Raw genomic sequence first — 23,385 nt, 5'->3', positions numbered from 1 at the left:
TACATTTTATACATGTTTAGTTTTACTTGGTTTTGATTTTACTTACTGTAAAAAGGAAATACATTTGTAGGATTGCCACCGGTTATCTGTTAATCAAAATATGGGTAATAAACCTGATACATAATATGCAAGAAGAATTTTAGTTTAGCTAAGAACAGCATTTTACAAAAGTATTGTTCTTTTATCAATAGTATTTAGTTTGCATTCCTCTGTGTGATTCCCTTGAGAGGTAGTCACAGCATGACCCAGTTTTTCTCTGTATTACAAGAACTAAATACCTTTTTTATCAGTTGTCTTTCTCTGCTGATGCCAAGCATGCTGTAGGTGTTGCTGTAAATGTCATATAGCATTAGCAAAAGCTGAAACACTGGGGATTTCATGAATTTAAAAATGCTAATACTGAATCGTGATAATAAAAGTGTATATTATAAGATAAAAGAAGTCTCTAGAAATAGTACTGATCCATGCACTTATTTAATGATAAGTTTTAGCAAGGCTTGCAGAACAAAAAACTGAAAGTTAAAGAAGAACCCTGTTCTAAACAAAATATCCAATAGTATATATATATATATATATATATATATATATATATATATATATATATATATATGCTATTATTTCATTTCCGAAGATGCAAGGGCTACTGATATGAAAACCCAAACCCCAAAAAATGGTAATAAGCAATCAACCAAATTGTACAGCCACAAGTAAAGGACGATGTGCTTTTGACCACGAAACGCGTCAGGAGGACTCCACTGTCGCCTTATTTACATGCAAGAGCTCTTTTTCTTCCAGCCAAATGTAAGTTTGTCAGCTGTGAATAAATACATATTTTTTATCATACGGAGTTACGCTATGTGGCCACCCCCCCTCTTTTTTCTTTTCTTTACGCATTATTATCATACTGAGTATATTGGCCTTGGAAGTCCAGCACCAACACAGCTTCCGGCTTGTTCCTGGGGACCTACTCCATCCATAGATACTGCAACCTACTGGGCTCACGCTTCCTGCCAAAGATTGCCTTGACATCTGTCATACAAAGCCTTGATCGATCTCTTTTGGCATACGCCATCAGTGGTCAATCAGTTCCGGTAAGCCTGCACTTTTATCGGTGGTGGGACTGTCACGGTATTAAGTCACAAACTTTTTTCCATTCACCTGAAGGATTTGTTGATGACAACGATTTTTTGCTATATATATCCAATCATCTTATTGGACTTCACATTTCACTTTGATATTACATTAGGTGCGATAGACGTTCTCGTCAGGTTGGCACCGTTCCCATCACTTTTATGGACTCACATATAATTTGTTTTGTGTTTCACATTTATTAATGATTTACGTGTTTTATTTCATTACACACCATATGGTATTTTGATATTCACCATATCATTTTAAGCGCTACACTTATGTATTCCTTTGTTATTTTGCTTATTTGAACAAGCCGTGTCAGCAGCTACCATTACCGTTTAATTGGCAGCGCAGTGTATCCACTCTCTTTTTCACAAGTAAAGGGTTTCTTTGGACATGACCAGTTTATGCTTTTATTCCCAAATGATGTTCAGTGTAAATCTAATCCTAATCATCTATGAACTGTATGATATAAAATACAGGATTCGATTTACACTAAGCAAGCATTTTTATTCTAATAAGGAAGAATCCAAAATGCATTTTGTAACCCTTGCTTGCTCGGTTCCACTCTCCCGACACTCCTCTGCTGCTATTGAATCAAATTGCAGATCGTAACGTCTGATGGTTCGGTCAACCAAGGCTCCAGGATTCGAACTACAGCTATGTGCCGTTCAAAATCCATCGTTCTGACCAGACAGGCTGTATGTAAGTTCAAACAGGAAACTATTTTATTGAATGCACACAATACACTTTTATACAGCAGTTTAAAGACCCCGCCCCCAACAACCGCTTTCCTATTGGTCAATTGTAAAGTACATTGTAGTTCTCAATTAGGTCCTCTTAGCCATTCAAATGAGGACTTGAAACAGGGTCAGCAGGGATTGGTCCGATAGCTTGAATAGGAGGACTGCTATGTGTAATGAGACAGAAGCCCCAGGGGGCAATCAAAGTACACAAACAGCCAAACACAGAACAATGCTTTTCCTCCAGACCATGGAGCCATCTGGAGGGGGGTTAGCCTTAAGACAGGGCAGAAGACCCCCCACTGTGTAACAGATTCAAACATTTCAGCATTCCAAGGTCCATGACAATACTCCCCCCTGAGAAACAGTCCAACAGCCACAGTGGGACCCCGAACGGGTCAACTCGAGGATGTTGGAAAAGTAGTCTTAGGCCTTGTACACACGATAGGTTAACCAGAGGACAACGGTCTGATGGACCGTTGTCTTAGGTTAACCTATGAAGCTGACTGATGGTCCGCCGTGCATACACACCATCAGTTAAAAAAACTATCGTGTCAGAACGTGGTGAGGTAAAACACAACGACGTGCTGAAAAAGCAAAGTTCAATGCTTCCAAGCATGCGTCAACTTGATTCTGAGCATGCGCAGGTTTTTAACTGATGGTTTTGCATACTAATGATCAGTTTGGACCTATCGGTTACCAATCCATAGGTTAAATTTTAAAGCAAGTTCTCATTTTTTTTAATCTAAGGTTAAATAACCTATGGGGCCTACACACGATCGGTTTGGACTGATGAAAACGGTCCTTCAGACCGTTGTCCTCCGGTTAACCTATCTTGTGTACGAGGCCTTAAGGTTCCAGGTCTGTCCGCCTTCCTGTTTTGAGGCCCTGGCCCATAATTGGAAGGCAAGAGGCTCGCATTCAGTCCTCTCCAAAAGCCTCTATCGCAGCTAGGTCTGTCACACATTTACTGTAAATAAGCAAACCATGGTGAAACCTGGTCCCCATTAAAGCACCCCTATGTTGCAGGTAAAATGTTTTTCTTAAAGATACGGTGATTAGGTATGACATTGACTAAAAATATTATGAAATCTTTGTTTTACTGTTATCAGGGGATCAAAATATAAATAGTGAAAGGTAAAAAAATTTAAGAATTTATTTAATATATTAGGAAATAATAAAGTGATCAAAAGTGTCATTGTGCATTGTGTATAAAGAAACTTAAAAAAAATCTGTATGCAAAAACTCTTAGCTAGAAGGGGTATTAAAAGCCCAACTGAAGTCACATAAATTGATTAGCAATCAGATACCTAGGTACAAACAAGATCTATTTTCATAGCCTTACCACCAATTTCCTATTATAGCATTTGTGCAGGGGGTATAAATATGGCTGTGCAGTCCTATTGCTACCAGATTTAGGCCCAATGTTCTCATTAAATTGTAACAGAACTGGTCTGAAGCAGTCCTTTTTTCCTGTGTTAAGATTGGATTTATTGATTTCCTGGGCTGATGGTCATCCAGCAATGTGAACCTGAATGCTCCAGTGCGGCCATTCCTATTATTGACAACGTTGCCAGTTGCCAGTACTTCAGGCATTGCTGTCTGTGTCCCCATTGACTAAATCCCTCTTACTTCCTGTCCAAGTTACTGTTGTCACAAAGACAGGAAAGTTAAATCTCTCTACTAACAGTTTCCACCTCTCAATCAGTCAATGAGACACTTGTTTTGGGGACATATGTCAAATGTGAGATTTCCCCTCATTTGGGACGGATTCTTGTCATCTCTTAGGCCAGGTTCAAACTGTTCTGCAGGAATGAAGCTGAACTTGCACGATTTCACCCCCGCTTGTCAGTCCCGATTTCGGCCACGATTACAGAGACATCTGTGCAGGTTTCTGCACAGATATTAATGTATTAATCGTAAATCGCAGAAACGACTTTTCGAAATCAATGCAGTGCCGCAGATGCAGACCAGTGTGAACCGGGGCTAAAGAGTTGAGTTAGTTCTGGAGTGATTAAAGTCATTGAAATATTGAAAAAGATGTTTGTACTGGTCAATTTAGGACTAATAAAACTTGGAGCAGGTTTTGGATGGTGAAAGAATTTAGAGCTGAGAGGATAAAGAATGTCTGATCTGAAAACCTGCATTGTCTTCAGATTGCAATTTCATCTTGCTTTGCATTAATACATTATATAGGTGTAGCTTTATCCCCGGAGGAACTGCTGGTTGTTTCGGGTGGCACATTAACCTCATGGCTCCCCAAAATTACTAGGGGTGAATGATACGTATTGCATTTGGTAGAAGTAAATGAATGTCTGCAACAGGTGCTCTTTGCTGTGCTCTTTATTACCCAGCCGGGTAAAAACAATAAACTTGTGGTGAGGAAAGTAAAGTTGAAGAAGAAAAGGAAAACAGCAGATTCAGGCGTGATTATAGTCCTGCTCCCAGGCGTAACACTTTTCTGCACCACTCCTGCTTGAGTGGGCTTAGCGTACCCGGACAGGCCTCTCTCACTGACCTGGCAGCTGGAGTATAACTCGAGCATTTGTAGGATAAAGTCTCTGCCACAGACCCTCCTTGGTGAACTTGAACTTGAGGAAAAAGTCTCTGCCACAGACCCTCCTTGGTGAACTTCAGGGAGACGCCTCTGCCACAGGCCCTCTCTGATTTGTAGTTACAGAGATAATCCTCCTTAGATGAATTACACCTGGATCTCCTTCAACTTTTCGCCCAGGTACCGACTGACAGGTGATCAATCCTTCAGTGTCTGGCTACCTTGATCCCCGGTGGTTTGTCGAGGCCCTTTTGGATCGCCAGCCTATCAATGGCGCTCCTCAGATGAACTCCCCACTGAACAACAATACAGCTTGGGATCCTCAAAGGTGGGAACCCAGTCGATCACTGGGTTCCCATCGCTGTTCAGATCCTCTGGGCCAACATGGTCCCGGAACCAGGAACACTGCGTGGCATGCACGCCCCAGCCAGGTAGGCCATAACGCTGGGGCACCGTTATGTGGTCACCCTAAAGGTGGGTGCCGCACTGAATGAAGGAGAACCCAGAACCAATGGCGTCTGCCCCATAAATACCCCTCCCCAGCACGCACAGCGAGGCCAAACCCTCCTGATTGGCTGCTGGGAAAGAGCACCCAAACCTTGACTCCACTGCTGCCACCTGCAGCACCGGGGTTGGAAGAACACCCCAGTGCAACAGAATGAGCCCACAGCACAGCCAAGCTGAGACAGAGACCCTGTTTTGCACATAACAATTTGGATCAGAGTTTAACTACACTCTGATCTCCCTCTAAATTTAACTAGCACTGGTACCATAAAGTACCCAGGTGCTACATAGGGATCATTGTGTTCCAGATACCCCTACCTCATTTCTTTGACAAGGCAAGTGATGTTACAACACTTTAAGCCAATACAATTCAAGCCAAAGAGCTTAGATGGCATAGTCATGACCACCGGAAATGCACATATTCTCTACTCTAGGGAATACCGGGGTTGATTTTCTAAAACAGGAGAGTGAAAAATCTCTTTCAGCTCTGCACAGAAACCAATCCGCTTCTAGATTATTATTTTTTTTGTCAAAGCTTAAAGTGATATTGATGGCAAAGTAAAAAAAAAAAAAAAAACATGTTATACTTACCTGCTCTGTATAATTTTTTTTCACAGAGCAGCCCCAATCCTCCTCTTCTTGGATCCCCTGCCAGAGCTCCTGGCCCCTCTATCCTGTGAAGTTCCCTAGGAGCAAGCAGCTTGCAATGGGGGGAACTCAAGCAGGCACACTCCTAAGCCACTGCTCTGTGTATCCAGTAAGACACGGAGCCATGGCTCTTCCCTGCCCCCTTTCTCCTCTTTGGCTGTCTGGCTGTGAAGGACAGCAGCGGGAGCCAGGAGGGAGAGTCCCCGGAGTGCCAATGCCCTTATGCACATTGCTGGATTGAGAGGGAGCACATATAAGTATTAGACCCCTTTCACACTGCAGGCGCTATAGCGTTAAAAATAGCATCTGCAAAGTACCCTAATACTGCTGCTCCATTCACTCCAGTGTGAAAGCCAGAGGGCTTTCACACTGGAGCAGTGCACTGGCAGGGTGTCAGAAAAAGTCCTGCCAGCAGCTTCTTTAAAAACATATTAGGAGCGGTGAACTCACCGCTCCTAATGTGCTCCTGCCCATTGAAATCAATGGGCAGCGCCACCGTACCTGTAGCGGCACTTCTCTGGCATTTTTAACCCTTTATTGGCCGCAAGCGGGGGTAAAACCGCCCCGCTAGTGGCCGAAAAGTGCCACGATCTGACGGTAAAGTGCCGCTAAAAATAGCAGCCTTTCACCGCCGATGCTCGGGGCGGCTCGGTGTGAATGGGCTCTTAGTGGGGGCTGGGAGGACTACTGCACACTGAATGTTTTTTTACCTTCATGCATAGAATGTTTAATATTTAGAAGCGGATTGACTACCATACATAGCTGCACCAGGTTTTTCACTCTCCGGTTTTAGTAAATCAACCCCACTCTCTAGTCTTTGCTTCATTGGAAGTAAATGATTAGATCATGAAACATGTTTTATGTCTACAAATGCTGTATCCAACCTCACCCCGAATCACTTCAAATGGTTTACTTTCTTCATTCTCTAACTACTACTCTAATCAGCCTTTTAAGTGGTTTATTTCAATCATTTTTAATTGTGACTTTTGAAGTACTGAGACTCAGTACTAGTATGTTATAATTTTACAGTATATACTGACAGCAACAAATATCATAATTTATACATATGCAAATCAAAATTTAATTAGGCATTCCCTATGATAATTAAAAGTAACTGTAACACAAATGTAAACACACTTTAATACACAGACAATAAATGGATGAATTTAAAGCACTGTTTGGTTTGCACTAAGCTAGAAGAAACCATACCATATGTAGGCTGTGTATAAATGTTATAAGCCTTAGCAACCAATCAGATTTAATCTTTTCTGTCATTTGAGTAAATTTTGAATAGTAAGTTGAAGTTTGCTTGACATGGTTAACTGCAGCTTGCGCATATTAATTGCAGTTTGTAATTAAATGTGCCCAAGTGTGAGAGCACTACATAGTCAAGGTTTGTTGAGAATAATCAAACAATTCCTAATCTAATGATTATTTAATTTATTTGACAGGCAAGATTATTGAAGAACTGAAAAGAAACCGACTTGAGGAGAATACATTTGTATATTTTACATCTGATAATGGAGGACATGTAGAGGAGATTTCCTCTACTGGCGAAGTTCATGGAGGATGGAATGGAATCTACAAGGGTAATGCTTTTTATAAATATGTAAATTGTTCAATAATCCCAAATGAATTCAACACATTTGTCTTTAACAGTCCTATATAAAAGAAGAACTCTAATGGAAAAACAGGATATTAAGTAGCTGAAGTAATCGCCCAGCTTAAATACCAGAGCTTTTTTATCTGCCAAAGTTTTTTTTTGTGTCCATCCAGCCACCCCTCATGTGTGTGTGTGATACCGTTGGACTGATAAAAGTGAAGTTTGGTTCAGATGGATCTACGATAATGTAATTTTTCCTTCAAAGAAGCAGATTTATGGTTGAATATAGTATTGGTGGACCCTGTTCTGGTCCTAGGTTGCTACCTCTCTGATAGTAGCTGAGGAAGTGCTCCCTAGTAGGGATGAGCCGAACACCCCCCCATTTCGATTCACAGCAGAACACGTGAACAGGCAAAAAAATGTGTTTGAACACATTAAAGTCTATGAGACACGAATGTGTTGAGGGCATGTGGCCTTGTACTGTTCAGGAGGGGGGGTGCTCTCTCGTCCCCTCTTTTTTCCTGCAGCCTGCCAGGTTGGGTGCTTGGATAAGGGTCTGATACAAATTTTTGGGGGGAACCCCATGTCATTTTTTTTTTATTTTGGTGCAGGGTTCCCCTTAAAATCCATACCAGACCTGAAGGGTCTGGTATGGATTTTGAGGGGGACCCCTATGCAATTTTTCTATACATTTTGGTTTAGGGTTCCCCTAAAAATTCATACCAGACCAAAAGGGCCTGGTAATGGACTGGGGGGAACCCATGCCGGTTTTTTTCAATGTCTTGCCGGGACCTGACAATTCAATATAGCCGCGAGTAGTTTTAAATTACTTTTTTGCGCCACTTTACAGGCATACTATAGACACTCCCCAGGTACGAAATGTAAAGTAATATTTCACTTGTATTGTTTCACTTTAAGCATTATTAAAATCACTGCTCCCAAAAAATTTTAGTTTTTAAAAGTTTTTTTTTGCATTGATACATGTCCTGGCAGGACCCAGGTCCCAAAACACTTTTTATGACAATAACTTGCATATTAACCTTTAAAATTATCACTTTTGATTTCCCCCATTAAAGGGTGTTCCGCGGCTTTCGAATTTGTCGCGAACACCTCAAATTGTTCGATATTCGGCAAACAGGCGAACACTCGATGTTCAAGTCGAACTTGCATTAAACTCGAACATCGGGCTAATCCCTACTTTGTAGATGGTACATTCTTGTGTAAAGGGTGTTCCGCGGCTTTCGAATTTGTCACGAACACCTCAAATTGTTCGATATTCGGCAAACAGGCGAACACTCGATGTTCAAGTCGAACTTGCATTAAACTCGAACATCGGGCTCATCCCTACTTCGTAGATGGTACATTCTTGTGTACTACTAAGAGGCACACAGTGCAAACGTTTATCTCACTTGAAGCATTTAATGGTTAAAGTAGAACTATGGGCAAAACTTTTTTTTCTCATTTTGAATAGAGCAAGGGAAGGCTATATTCCCTGTCAGTTTTTTTTTTTCGCCATCTGTGTCCCATTGCGGAGTATTCCCTTCACTTCCTGTTCCACAGCTAGACAAGAAAATGAGAGAAAATCAATGCAAATTAAAGTGGATGTAAACCTGATTCATGAAATTTGACTTAGGCACATATATCTGTAGAGTTTACTTATCTCTCTCCAAAGCCCTAAGTCCTGTGTGTTTCTTCTGTTTCGTTGCTCTGTTATCAGCATGATAACTTCTGACAAGTTCTCCATCAACCAAGATAAAACCAGCCTGATTAGCAGAGATCTTGACTTGTCACAGCACAGCTCTGCGATTATCTGTCTATGTGGGGGGGGGGGGGGGGCCTTTCCAACAATCAACTGTCTTTTCTGTATGCCAAGAATCCACAATGTGCACTTTCTAAAGAATATATAAAGCTAAAGACAGTAGATATACATGTAAAACGTATGTAAGGAGGTTTGTTTCATCGCTGTGTATCATCTGAGGCTGTTTGCTTCACTGGGTATAGGAGAGGGTTTACATGCACTTTAAGGGAATTTCATGGGGACCCCCAAGTAACCAGAACTAGCAAACCCATTGGTAGGTTATTCCTCTATTACTTTTCTGAGGGCAACTCACAATTTGTGATTTTCATTTACTTTCACGTTCAATGATAAATAGGACAAAAGGACAAATGGAGAGGAGGTTCACAGGCAGAAATAAAAACCTGACAGGGGTATTAATCCCTCTCCACTCTATACAAAACATAAAAAAAGTTTTGCCTTAAGTTGGTGTTTTAGAAGCATCAAATGCAGCCAACATGCTTGAGGAATAAAAAGGCTCCCCCTTCTTCAGGGCTTGAGAAATCATTGTTAATAAAGTCATGATAGAATGCACTATGTATAATCCTGATGGCACTAAAGGTGGCCAGATGAGCTTTATGATTAGCAAAAACCTCACAGAGAAAATCTACGAGGGTGACCTGACTTTTCTACTGTATTTGCTGGCGTATAAGACTACCTTTTACACTTAAAAAATCTGGCCAAAAAGCAGGGGTCGTCTTATACGCCGGGTCAGCTGCTCGGATGCCTGCTGGATGTGTGGTAATACTGTATGTAGCTTTGGCTACATATAGTATATACCGCTTAGCCAATCCCGGTGAGCGATGTATTCAAATGAATACAGATCCTGCTCGGATTGGAGTAACAACCTCTGTCAATCCAAGCAGGCTACATAGAGTAGCCTGCTCGGATTGGCTTTGAGAGTCAGAGAGGCATGGGCTGATGTTACAGCCTCTGCCAATCCAAGCAGGCTTTGTATTCATTAATAGAATACATTGCTCGCTGTGATTGGCTCCAGCTCCAGAAAGAAGGAAGAAGAATATGGCTCCAGAAGGAAGAAATATGAAGTGTCGGAAGCCTCGGAAAGGGGGCCGTCCTATACATGAGTACAGGCAAAAAAATCTTAAAAAAAATGTAAAACTAGGGGGTCGTCTTATACGCCCAGTCGCCTTATACACCAGTAAATATGGTAGGTCACTTCCCTGCCCCTGACTGTGAGTGGAAAGTGATGGAGCAGTAGCAGACTGATGAACTAATTCTTCTGTTTTCTGTTCCTATTAGCAAATTTCATATGAGCCATGTGCACACAGCAGTCTGAGTGCTGTTATACAAGCGATGACAGATACTGATATCAAAAAAGATTTACGTACTTATTCAAGATGTACATACATTTAACATGTTTTATTCATAACCGCATAATTGAAATATTTATATAGCTGCCTGGCATTTACATTTAACTTTTTTCAGACATTGTTTTTTTCCCCCAGAAAGCCTGAAATATGTAACTTCCCACTGCTTCACTATGTTGTGCTAACCACTTAAGGACCCCTTCACGCCGATATACGTCGGCAGAATGGCATGGCTGGGCACAATCTCGTACCTGTACGTGACTCTTTAAGCCCAGGTCGCGAGCGCCGCCGGCCAGGTCCTAAGCTCCATGACCGCGCCCGCGGGACCCGCGGACCTGATCGCCATCGGTGTCCCGAGATCGGTCACCGGAGCTGAAGAACGGGGAGAGGTGTGTGTAAACACACCTTCCCTGTTCTTCACTGTGGCAGTGTCATTGATCGTCAGTTCCCTTATATAGGGAAAGACGATCAACGATGTCACACGTCCAGCCCCGCCCCCCTACAGTTAGAAACACATATGAGGTCACACTTAACCCCTACAGTGCCCCCTAGTGGTTAACTCCTAAACTGCAATTGCCATTTTCACAGTAAACATGCATTTTTATAGCACTTTTTGCTGTGAAAATGACAATGGTCCCAAAAATGTGTCAAAATTGTCCGATGTGTCCACCATAATGTCGCAGTCATGAAAAAAATCGATGATCGCTGCCATTAGTGGTAAAAAAATATATATTAATAAAAATGCAATAAAACTATCCCCTATTTTGTAAACGCTATACATTTTGCGCAAACCAATCGATAAACGCTTATTGCGATTTTTTTTTTACCAAAAATATGTAGAAGAATACCTATCGGCCTAAACTGAGGGGAAATTTTTTTTTTTTTTTATATATATTTTTGGGGATATTTATTATAGCAAAAAGTAAAAAATATTGCATTTTCTTTCAAAATTGTCGCTCTATTTTTGTTTATAGCGCAAAAAATAAAAAACGCAGAGGTGATCAAATACCACCAAAAGAAAGCTCTATTTGTGGGGAAAAAAGGACGCCAATTTTGTTTGGGAGCCACGTCGCACGACCGCGCAATTGTCAGTTAAAGCGGCGCAGTCCCGAATCGCAAAAAGTGCTCTGGTCTTTGGGCATCAATATGGTCCGGGGGTTAAGTGATTAAGTCGTTAATTGACTGCACAACTTTTTTTTTTCCTGTGCAAACCTCTGCAGCTATTACAAGCTGAAGAGGAGGGAAGGTTATTCATAGGTCTAATGTTTTATTGTTACACATGTACTTAATGATTACATCCATGGGGATTACACACACACAAAATGTCACTGCATTAGTATTTGCTCTTTACATTAGTTTTATAGTAAATAATTGGAAATTGAGAAGTACAGTATGCACAGACAGATTTGTTTACATTTATTCTGCTTGAGTGATTATGACCTCTGGGCATAATGACGTTGCAATGATGACGTTGCAAATGTAGTTATCCATGGCAACCAATAAAAAGTCACTTGCACTTTTGACTATAGTAAACTATAATTTGATTAGTTGCTATGGTTACTTTACCTTTTCCACTATTATTACTGTTTAGACTGTTTCACATAATAAGAACAAGACCATTTATTTTTTTCTGAACTTTAACCACTTCAGCCCCGGAGGATTTGGCTACTAAATGACCAGGCCACGTTTTGCAATTCGGCACTGCGTCTCTTTAACCGACAATTGTGCGGTCGTGCGACGTGGCTCCCAAACAAATAGAGCTTTTGTTTGGTGGTATTTGATCACCTGTGCGGTTTTTATTTTTTGCGCTATAAACAAAATGACAATTTTGAAAAAAAAAGGCTATATTTTTTACTTTTTGCTATAATAAATATCCCCAAAAATATATAAAAAATAATTTTTTGTTCTCAGTTTAGGCCGATATGTATTCTTCTACATATTTTTGGTAAAAACATTGCAATAAGCGTATATTGATTGGTTTGCGCAAAAGTTATAGCATCTACAAAAAAGGGGATGTTTTATGGCATTTTTCTTATAATTTTTTTTACTAGTAATGGCGGCGATCTGAGATTTTTATTGTGACTGCGATATTGTATTGCAGCGGACACATCGGACACTTTTGACGCTATTTTGCGACCATTGTCAGTTATACAGTGATCAGAGCTATAAAAATGCACTGGTACTGTGTAAATGATACTGGCAGGGAAGGGGTTAGCCACTAAGGGGCGAGGAAGGGGTTAAGTGTGTCCTAGGGAGTGATTCTAACTGTGTGGGGGCTGGGCTACCAGTGACACAACACTGATTGCTGCTTCCGATAACAGGGAGCAGATGATCAGTGTCCTGTCACTAGGCAGAACAGGGAGATGCTTTGTTTACAATGGAATCCCCCCATTCTGCCGTTTCGTGACACGATCTCAGGACACCGGCGGACATCGAGTCTGCAGGTCCCGTGGGCACAGTCTTGGAGTTTGCTGCAGGCGCGCACCCAATAGGCGGCAGATTTAAAGCAACATGCCTGTACATTGCTTTGCCTGCCCTAGCCATTCTGCTGACGTATATCTACGTTAGGCAGTCGGCAAGTGGTTAAAGTGTTACTAAACCCACAACAGTAAAATCTGTCTGTATATGCAGCATAGCATGCTTGTTATACTCACTGCGGAATTTAAGGGGCTAACTCTCTACATTGTGTAAAAAGGCTGTTTTATCCTTTATGGACAGATGCTTCCCTCCTGCATTGTCTATCTGGGGAAGGCCAGCTAACACAGGCAAAGTAGCCTACCTGCACATGCTTAGTTGTGTCTTTTATGCTAGAAAGAACATTTTCTTGTTCTCAGAGATAGCCAGGTCACATGATATTGACATCACACATGTGGGCATGTATACTGGCTGTAGAGAAAATGTCCTCCTTCCTGAACTCTCAGCACTGGAGAAACTGTGCAGTTTATCATGTAACCGTGGTATACAGATCATCCAAAAAGGTGTATAGTGGCAGTATTGTAATGTAAAAAGAAGATTTATAAGCTGTGGGCACTGTGTGAGGATGAACTATTTTCATATTACTTGGTTGTAGTAACAGTTTAAAGGGGTTGTAAAGGTTTATTTTTATTTTCTAAATAGGTTCCTCTAAGCTAGTGCATTGTTGGTTCACTTACCTTTTCCTTCGATTTCCCTTCTAAATGTTTTTTTTTCCTTTGTCTGAATTTTCCTGAGCCTCCTCAGTAAGCTGGCTGACTAACTGCCAGCCAGAACGGCTCGTATAATGGGGGTAAGATTACTGAGGAGAAAAGGGAAGTGAGAAATTCAGACAAAGAAAAAAAACATTTAGAAGGGAATTTGAAGGAAAAGGTAAGTAAACCAACAATGCACTAGCTTTAAGGAACCTATTTAGAAAATAAAAAATGAACCTTTACAACCCATTTAAGTAAAGTGTGCTCAGCTGAAATTACATATGTGTTTTTTTTTTTTTTCTTTTTTATTCCATCTTTTTTTTTTTTTTTACATCCCAGTTCTTCTGATCTCCTTCAGATTCGTTGTCTCCGCTTCCTGTCTACATGCACTGGCTCTAGTTCAAGTTGCACATCATTGCTCTGGATTAGCTTTCTGATAGTGACAACTGTGGATCCTGCCTGAAAAATGGGGTTGATTTATTAAAACTGGAGAGTGAAAAATCTGGTTCAGCTCTGCCAAGAAACCAATCAGCTTTCATTTTTTTTTTTGCCAAAGCTTAAAAGGGGTTGTAAAGGATTTTTTGTTTTATCTAAATAGCTTCCTTTACCTTACTGCAGTGCTGTTTTCATGTCCTCCTTGTTCATTTTTGCTCTGATGTTGCTGTATTTCTTCTCTTTTCTGGACACTTCCTGGTTGTCTGTTTCGAGATAACCACAGTGACGGGAGGTTTCTAGCTGTGGTCAGTAACATGCTCGCCCCTGTCCTCTGGACTACATTTGTGCGTCATGCTCGCTCTGTACAGCATAAAGACTTCAAGGAGGTGTGATTACACTTTGTGTCTAAAACCCCACAGCACCTCCCCCTTTGGATCAGTTTTGTGTATGGCTGTGTGGATGGGTTTACAAGGCTTGAATATTAATCATTGGGCAGTATAGTGGGCGGTTTATGCAAAAACTGTGAACCCCCGTACACACGACCAGTTTCCTCGGCAGAATTCAGCTTCCGACCGAGTTTCTGGCTGAATTCTGCCGAGAAACCCGGCCGTGTGTACAATTTCACCGAGGAAGCCGACGAGGAGCTCGACGAGGAAATAGAGAACATGTTCTCTATTTCCTCGTTGTTCTATGGGAGCTCTCGGCCCGCCGAGCTCCTCGGCGGCTTCAGGGCTGAACTGGCCGGGGAACTCGATGTGTTTGGCACGTCGAGTTCCTCGGCCGTGTGTACGGGGCCTGAGAGAGCTCTCGTGCCCGTTTTTTTAAACTGCGCATGCGCAATGCACAAAGGATACTGGGAAATGTAGTTCTAAGCACTACGGCGACGTTGCTCACATGAACGAGCGCCGAGAGACAGGAAGTGAACAGCAGAAACAAAACTAAAAACCAACAGGTACAATATATTAATGAATTTAATCGCTTTTTAATTGTTTTAAAAAGAAATCGTTAAACTATTCTGTCTCTATACCTTGCAGACAGCTATTTTAGCGCAAAAATGTTTTTTTATTTACAACTCCTTTAATTGAACAAGCTGAAGTCAGAATCTGATTGGCTACCATGGACAGCTGCACCAGATGTTGCACTGTACAGTTTTAGTAAATCAATGTCTATTGGCATGACTGTTTTTGAAGTCACTTCCAGATGTGTGAGCTTCAGGGTGACAGCTCTGGTGCACAACTGAAAGACAGTTGTCATACCGTAACAGAAACAAAACCATTCTGAACTAATGAAAGTTGCACATTTAAAATGATTGAAAACAGCTTTTTAAAAAACAATAACATTTTTTCAAGCTTTTTTTCAAGCTTATATAGGATATATTCATTGGCTTTAGATCTAATTCACGTGTAATGTAATACAATTTATAAATATGTTCAAGGAGGGAAAGCTACTTGCTGGGAAGGTGGAATACGTGTCCCTGGACTTATTCAATGGCCCGGAGTTATAAAAGCTGGAACTGTTATTGATGAACTAACAAGCAACATGGATATTTTCCCTACAATTGTTAAACTTTCTGGATCAATTGTTCCTCATGACAGGTAATGTTTTTATAATTTATGTGCTGACTTCCCTAGATATCAATAATATTCTTTTTCTTTGAACTGTCTGTTTTGGTCCAAAACAACAAAAGAAATTGGATGGAAGTGTATTTTTTAAAGTGATCTCCCAAAAGGAACAGACTTATGTAATAAAGAAAAAAAAACAATGTGAAGTAACCCTTAAGCCCTGTACACACGATCGGATATCTGATGAAGCTGACTTTTATCAGTCTTGCCTACACACCATCAGTCAAAAATCCAATCGTGCCAAAATGCGGTGATGTAAAACACTACGACGTGCTGAGAAGAATGAAGTTCAATGCTTCCGAGCATGCGTCGACTTGATTCTAAGCATGCATGGATTTTTAACCGATGGACTTCTACACAGACGATCGTTTTTTTCTATTGTTTTTTTAATCCATAGGAAAAATTTAAAACATGTTCTATTTTTTTTTCACTGATGGAAAACAGACCGATGGGGCCTACACACGATCAGTTTGTCCGATGAAAGCAGTCAATCAGTCTGTTTTCATCGGACAAACCGATCGCGTGTACAGGGCTTAAGCAATCGGAATTTATATTTTTATTCAAGGTAATAAGGGGATATATGATTGCTTGCTAAGGTTACTCGACTTTTCTACATAATGAATTTCTCTGCCACCTGACATGCAGGAGTGCTATCTCCTGCATAGCTGCGAGCATGAGAAAATAGTTAGGAAAGAGGCCTTGAAATAGAATGTACATGTATTGTATTGACAGCTGAACACCAGGAAACAGGGTCAATAAACCGGGTTTTGCTTTGGCTTGTATGGCTTGTAGTATGGAAGTTGGTGTCAGTGGCAATAATGGTCACCCCCAGCAATGATGAGAGTGGCCACAATATTATCCCAATGCTTTGGTGTAGTGTGTTAGTAGTCTTATACCCCCAATATTGGTGGGCAGTCCAGGCTGTAATAGGAACCTCCTAACACTGGTGTTTAGTGCCTGGCTTAGATTGTAATTGAAACCCCCTAACACTGGTGTTTAGTGCCTGGCTTAGATTGTAATTGAAACCCCCTAACACTGGTGTTTAGTGCCTGGCTTAGATAGTAATTGAAACCCCCTAACACTGGTGTTTAGTGCCTGGCTTAGATTGTAAAAGGAACCCCCTAACACTGGTGTTTAGTGTCTGGCTTAGATTGTAATAGGAACCCCCTAACATTGGTGTTTAGTGCCTGGCTTAGATAGTAATTGAAACCCCCTAACACTGGTGTTTAGTGCCTGGCTTAGATTGTAAAAGGAACCCCCTAACACTGGTGTTTAGTGTCTGGCTTAGATTGTAATAGGAACTCCCTAACATTGGTGTTTAGTGCCTGGCTTAGATTGTAATAGGAACCCCCTAACACTGGTGTTTAGTGCCTGGCTTAGATTGTAATAGGAACCCCAGCATTGGTGGTGATCGAATTGTTTAGGCTGTAATAGTAGCCCCCAAGCATTGCCTGGTCAGTAACAGGCTTGGGCAGTAATGGGGACCCCTCCACCCCAACATTGGTGAGTGGCAGGCTTAAGTTGTAATAAAAAAAAACTTCTCCAGCATGGGTGGTCAGTGGTAGGTTTAGGGAGTAATAAGAGCCTGCTCTATCACCGGTGATCAGTGGCAGGATTCTCTTTTAATTGCTTGGACTATGAAAAGGACCCCCCCGGCATTGGTGTTCAGTGATTAGCTTACTTGATAACAAGCTGCTGTCTGAACCAAATGGCTGGGACTATACTATCAGAAACTGTCAGGCAGAGATCATCCTGATGTATTTTAATGCTGGGTTCCAGCACCTGGCACGTTGCTGGTATTCTGTGTGTCATCGGCAGTGGTGGTACGCAGTGTGGACTGCCCCCCTCAGGTATACTACTGTTCCTTGTATTACTCTACACAACAATTTTGAAATTTTGATGGAGGAATAAATCACCACAACAGGGAAAATGTTTGGTGAAACAGGAAATTTGATTACAAAGATTTGGCACAAGCACTTTCATTTTACCAAAAATGAACCTGAGAACAAATTTGCAGTCATTACCTAACCATTACATCTAACGATGGCTCTTTAACAGCTGAGATCTCTACTTCAATGAATTACAAGAAAGTATAGCTCAATAGTACGATACATTCAGCAGTCAAGCTTCATTTAAATTGCAGAGCATTTCCAACAAAGGTATAAATCAATTAGTTATTTAAAAGTTGTTTAAATCTGAGAGCAACTTTTGTAACTTTGTAATCTATCTCTTCCTCTCAGCCAAGTGGTAAAAGAAAGCCGAGTACTTTAAAACATGACCTGCTTTACCCTCCCGTTTTAAAGTTAAGTTAATTTGTAGTTGAATTAGTTCATCAAAGTGCATTAGAGCATTTTCTTAGCATTCTAAATGTTAAGTTGCTATCAACAGCAGGGTCACTTTTAATTTTGTACTGGAGCATTGGAGCACCATCTGACAGACTGTTACTTTTGCCCAAGTGCATTGAAGAGGCACTCTAAAGCTTATGATTTATTGAATGCTTTTAGAAAACGTAACATAAAGGAAAAGCAAGCACATTATTCAGGTTCTTTTTTCATTTTTTTTTTTCAAATACCTTTAGACATTATGCAGATAAATTTAATTCATGCTACTTTATGTGACTCTGTTTAAAATATAAAATTCATCACCATGCATAAGATTTGATATTGAGTCAAAAGCTAAAGTGTGCCTTTCGGTCATACTACATTGCAACCAAACATAGTCCACAGCAATTACAGAATATCTGCAGTCAATTTTGTAGATGTAAATTAATCAAGAACTAGTGCCAGGACAAAACGTACATAGTATTAAATTATTTGTATTTGGAATTAAAATGTTCTGAATTTTACTGTGAACTACAGACTTACCTAAACTGAATCCATTGCAGTTGAGTACTTGGTATTAATGCTAGCAGTTTGTTGATGGGGTAGGTTTAATAGTGAGTAGTCTTGTTGTACTTTTTGTAATGGTCAGTTGCTGACCTAGAAAGGGGAGCTTTAAGTCACAGATAGACTTAGGCTGGCCAAACATTTTACAATTTGCTTGTACAATTTTCCTTTAGATTTACCAAAACCATATAATATGAGGTCAAATCTGAACACTTTAAATGTGTATGCAATCAGGCAGGTCATTGCACTACAGAGTTGATAGTAAATCTTAAGGAAATTGAATAAGAAAATTGTATGATGTGTGGCCAGACTTATTACTTAACCCCTTAAGGACCGCATCACGCCGATATATGTCGGCAGAAAGGCACGGCTGGGCACAATCACGTATATGTACGTTGCCCATTAAGAGCCCAACCAGTGGGTCGCGTGTGCGGCCAGCAGCGCACCCGGTCCTGAGCACCGTGACCGCGGACCCGATCGCCTCTGGTGTCCTGAGATCGGGTTACAGAGCTGAAGAACTGGGAGAGGTAAGTGTAAACCTCTCCCCATGCTTCATAGTGAGCCTGTCACTAACCGTCTGTTCCCTGTCACAGGGAACGACGATCAGTGATGTCACACGCCCAGCCACGCCCCCCTACAGTAAGAAACACACATTAGGTCACACTTAACCACTTTAGCGCCCCCTACAGGTCAACCCCTTCACTGCCAGTGACATTTTCACAGTAATCAGTGCATTTTTATAGCACTGATCACTGTAAAAATGACAATGGTCCCAAAATAGTGTCAAAAGTGTCCGATGTGTCCGCAATAATGTCGCAGTCACGATAAAAATCAATGATCACTGCCATTACTAGTAAAAAAAAATATTAATAAAAATGCCATAAAACTATCCCTTATTTTGTAGACGCTATAACTTTTGCGCAAACCAATCACTAAACGTTTATTGCGTTTTTTTTACCAAAAATATTTAGAAGAATACGTATCGGCCTAAACTGAGGGAAAAAAAAGTTTTTTTATATATTTATAGTAAAAAACATAGATTATTTTTCAAAATTGTCGCTCTATTTTTGTTTATAGCACAAAAAATTAAATCTGCAGAGGTGATCAATTACCACCAAAAGAAAGCTATATTTGTTTGAAAAAAAGTACGCCAATTTAGTTTGGGTGCCACGTCGCACGACTGCCCAATTGTCAGTTAAAGCGAAGCAGTGCCAAATCGCAAAAAGGGGGCTGGTCCTTTAGCTGCAAAATGGTCCAGGGCTTAAGTGGTTCAACACTTTATGGGTAGCAATATTATTGTAGCCTGTGTGCAATACTGAGAAAGCAAGATGCTAAAATGTTTTTCCACAAGGTACAGTAAAAGTGATAGCTAAGATCTCATTGTACTTGAGAGGTTAAATTATTTTGAACCTGTAAAGTGGTCAAGTGGCATTCACTAGCAACATAGTGGAATCTTGATTGATGAATAATTTGTATTGCAAGCAAAAATATAATTTTATGTCAGCACAAGGTTCATTGGTATGGCATACACATACATGTAGTGTTAGTGACTTCTTTAAAACTTTGATACATACAACAGGGGTGTCCATTTGCCAGTTTGAGCACACATTGGCTATTTTAAACTAAGATTTGCAGTGGGGTCATTGCTTTTAAAGAGGAACTAAACTCTGGAAGCTGTGTCCAAAATGGCAGGCAGACAGAGCTAGTTGACAACATTGCCTATGGTCTCCCTCCAGCTGATATTTTTCCAGTTACTAACTTATCATGAGTTAGCCATCCTGGCAGAGGCAGGGCTCATTTCAGTGTCATGACACAGTTGTGACATCACCAAATCTCACTAAAAATCTGAAAAAAATTAGCCCAGCAGCCAGAAGTAGCAGTGCCCAGATTTCACACTACAGTTATACAGCTAAGAGTCTGTGTCAGGGTGCTTAGAGTCCATAAGTACCATCACGTACCAGGAGACACTGGTATATTTTTTATAGGAATTCCAGACAAAGGGTATAATTTTGGGGCAGAAACATCAAATGTAAAGGTCTTGGAGCTAAAAACAGACAACATAAAAGTGAAAAAGGCAAATGGTGATTACAAAAGCAAATAAATATATAAGGTCCAAAGTGACAATCCCAACACCATAAATAAATTAAATCTTATGATTTGATGTTTCTTCAAATAAAAGCTTCACCACGAGTGCTCATGAGGTAGATGGCAACTCACTAAATGTGTCTGACAACTTTTTACAGTACGTCAAAATGCTCTTGAATTGAATGGACCAGAGGAATCCTAGGTAGGCATCTCTCCACTATGTGACCCCCTCCAGATGGCAGCTGATGATAAGGGAACAGACTCCACCAAGGACACACAAAAATAACTGTTATGCCTCGTACACACGGCCGGACTTTCTGAGAAAAAGTCAGACTGGCTTTTTTCCTCATAAAGTCAGGCCGTGTGTAGGCTCCATCTGACTTTTTTGTCTGAAGGACCTTCGATAGAGAACCTATTCTCTATCTTTCCTTCAGAATTACAACTAACTCACGGCAGACTTTTGCATGGTCAAAAATCCGACCGTGTGTACGAGGCATTATGGTGTAGTAAGTTTTAATAAAAAAAAAATTAAAACGATAACAAAGGATTTTGCACTCACATGTGACTGTGCTATGCCCATCACTGAGGTGTCTACAGCATGTGTGGGTGTACCGTATTTATCGGCGTATAACACACACTTTTTTCCTCTGAAAACAGAGGGTAAACAGTGCCTGCGTGTTATAGCCAATATCATGTTTTACCAATAGGGGGCGGGGATCGGGCAGTCCGCTCCAGGAGCCACCCATTGGGGGGGGGGTTGTCAGGCTGGCATTCTGTAGAGAATGCTAGCAGCACTGTCCCAGGAGACTGGAGGTCTCATGGGAGTGCAGTGTGGCTGTGTACTGGGTGGGGGAATGTATAATCAATGGGGGCTGTATAATAGATGGGGGATGTATAATGGATGGGGGGATGTATAATGGATGGGGAGGCTGTGTCCTGGATGGGGGATGTATAGCGGATGTGGGGGAATGTATAGTGGGTGGGGGGCTGTGTACTGGATAGGGGGATGTATAATGGACAGGGGCTGTATACTGGGGAGGGGGGCTGTATAATGGATGGGGGGGCTGTATAATGGATAGGGGGATGTATAATGGATGGGGGGATGTATAATGGATAGGGGGGATGTGTACTGGATGGGGGGGTGTATAATGGATGGGGGGGCTGTGTACTGGGGAGGGGGCTGTGAAAACATTTTTCCCTTAAATTTCCCTTTTAAAATTAGGGTGCGTCTTATACGCCTGTGCGTGTTATACGCCGATAAATACGGTATATATCGGAATTGCAGCGGCGTGTGATCCAAGCCTCGTTCTGGATATACCAAAAAGGATGTCACATAGAGAACATGGAAGTGACGAGTCTGCGCTTCTACGTACGTTTCACCGTACAGGCGTCATCGGGACGCCAGTATGGTGAAACATACGTAGAAGTGCGGACTTGTCACTTTCGGGTGTATTAGATCTTTTTTATAGGTTGAAGTCCAGTTACAGTATCTCACAAAAGTGAGTACACCCCTCACATTTTTGTAAATATTTTATTTTATCTTTTCATGTGACAACACTGAAGAAATTACACTTTGCTACAATGTAAAGTAATTAGTGTACAGCTTGTATAACAGTGTATATTTGCTGTCCCCTCAAAATACCTTAGTGTTACAAGGTCTCAGGTGTGAATGGGGAGCAGGTGTGTTAAATTTGGTGTTATTGCTCTCACTCTCTCATACTGGTCACTGGAAGTTCAACATGGCACCTCATGCCAAAGAACTCTCTGAGGATCCGAAAAAAAAATTGTTGCTCTACCTAAAGCTGGCCTAGGCTATAAGAAGTTTGCCAAGACCCTGAAACTGAGCTGCAGCAGGGTGGCCAAGACCATACAGCAGTTTAACAGCACAGGTTCCACTCAGAACAGGCCTTGCCATGGTCGACCAAGGAAGTTGAGTGCACATGCTAAGTGTCATATCCAGAGGTTGTCTTTGGGAAATAGATATATGAGTGCTGCCAGCATTGCTGCAGAGGTTTAAGGGGTGGAGGGGTCAGCCTGTTAGTGCTCAGACCATATGCCACACACTGCAACAAATTGGTCTGATTGGCTGTCGTCCCAGAAGGAAGCCTTTTCTAAAGAAGCCCACAAACAGTTTGCTGAAGACAAGCAGACTAAGGATATGAATTACTGGAACCAGGTCCTGTGGTCTGATGAGACCAAGATAAACGTATTTGGTTCAGATGGTGTCATGCGTGTTTGGGACAACCAGGTGAGGAGTACAAAGACAAGTGTGTCTTGTCTACAGTCAAGCATGGTGGTGGAAATGTCATGGTCTGGGGCTGCATGAGTGTTGCCGGCACTGGGGAGCTACAGTTTATTATGGGAATCATGAATGCCAACATGTACTTTGACATACTAAAGCAGAGCATGATCCCCTCCCTTTGGAGAATGGGCCGCAGGGCAGTAATCCAACATAACGACCCCAAACACACGATGACCACTACCTTTCTAAAGAAGCTGAGGGTAAAGGTAATGGACTGGTCAAGCATGTCTCCAGACCTAAACCCTATTGAGCATTTGTGGGGCATCCTCACACAGAAGGTGGAGGTCACAAGGTCTCTAACATCCACCAGCTCTGTGATGTCATCATGGAGGAGTGGAAGAGGACTCCAGTGGCAACCTGTGAAGCCATGCCCAAGAGGGTTAAGGCAGTGCTGGGAAATAATGGTGGCCACACAAAATATTGACTTTGGGCCCAATTTGGACATTTTCACTTAGCGGTGTACTCCCTTTTGTTGCCAGTGGTATAAACATTAATGGCTGTGTGTTGAGTTATTTTGAGGGGACAGCAAATTTACAGTTATGCA

The 23,385-nt window shown here is 41.4% G+C and overlaps 1 protein-coding gene across 2 annotated transcripts in view; it reads left to right on the top strand.

The window, feature by feature from the left end:
- The window catches only part of LOC120927460 (steryl-sulfatase-like), a 298,126-nt gene that overhangs the window by 197,028 nt on the left and 77,713 nt on the right, over positions 1-23,385 (top strand). For both annotated transcript variants that reach the window (XM_040338156.1, XM_040338155.1), the window contains 2 exons: positions 7,032-7,169; positions 15,383-15,542. In XM_040338156.1, coding sequence (XP_040194090.1) covers positions 7,032-7,169; positions 15,383-15,542 — 298 coding nt within the window. The remainder of the gene's footprint in view (positions 1-7,031; positions 7,170-15,382; positions 15,543-23,385) is intronic.

Source organism: Rana temporaria, chromosome 2 (assembly GCF_905171775.1).
Source record: "Rana temporaria chromosome 2, aRanTem1.1, whole genome shotgun sequence".
Classification (NCBI taxonomy): domain Eukaryota; kingdom Metazoa; phylum Chordata; class Amphibia; order Anura; family Ranidae; genus Rana; species Rana temporaria.
This window is presented reverse-complemented; position numbering and strand designations above follow the sequence as displayed.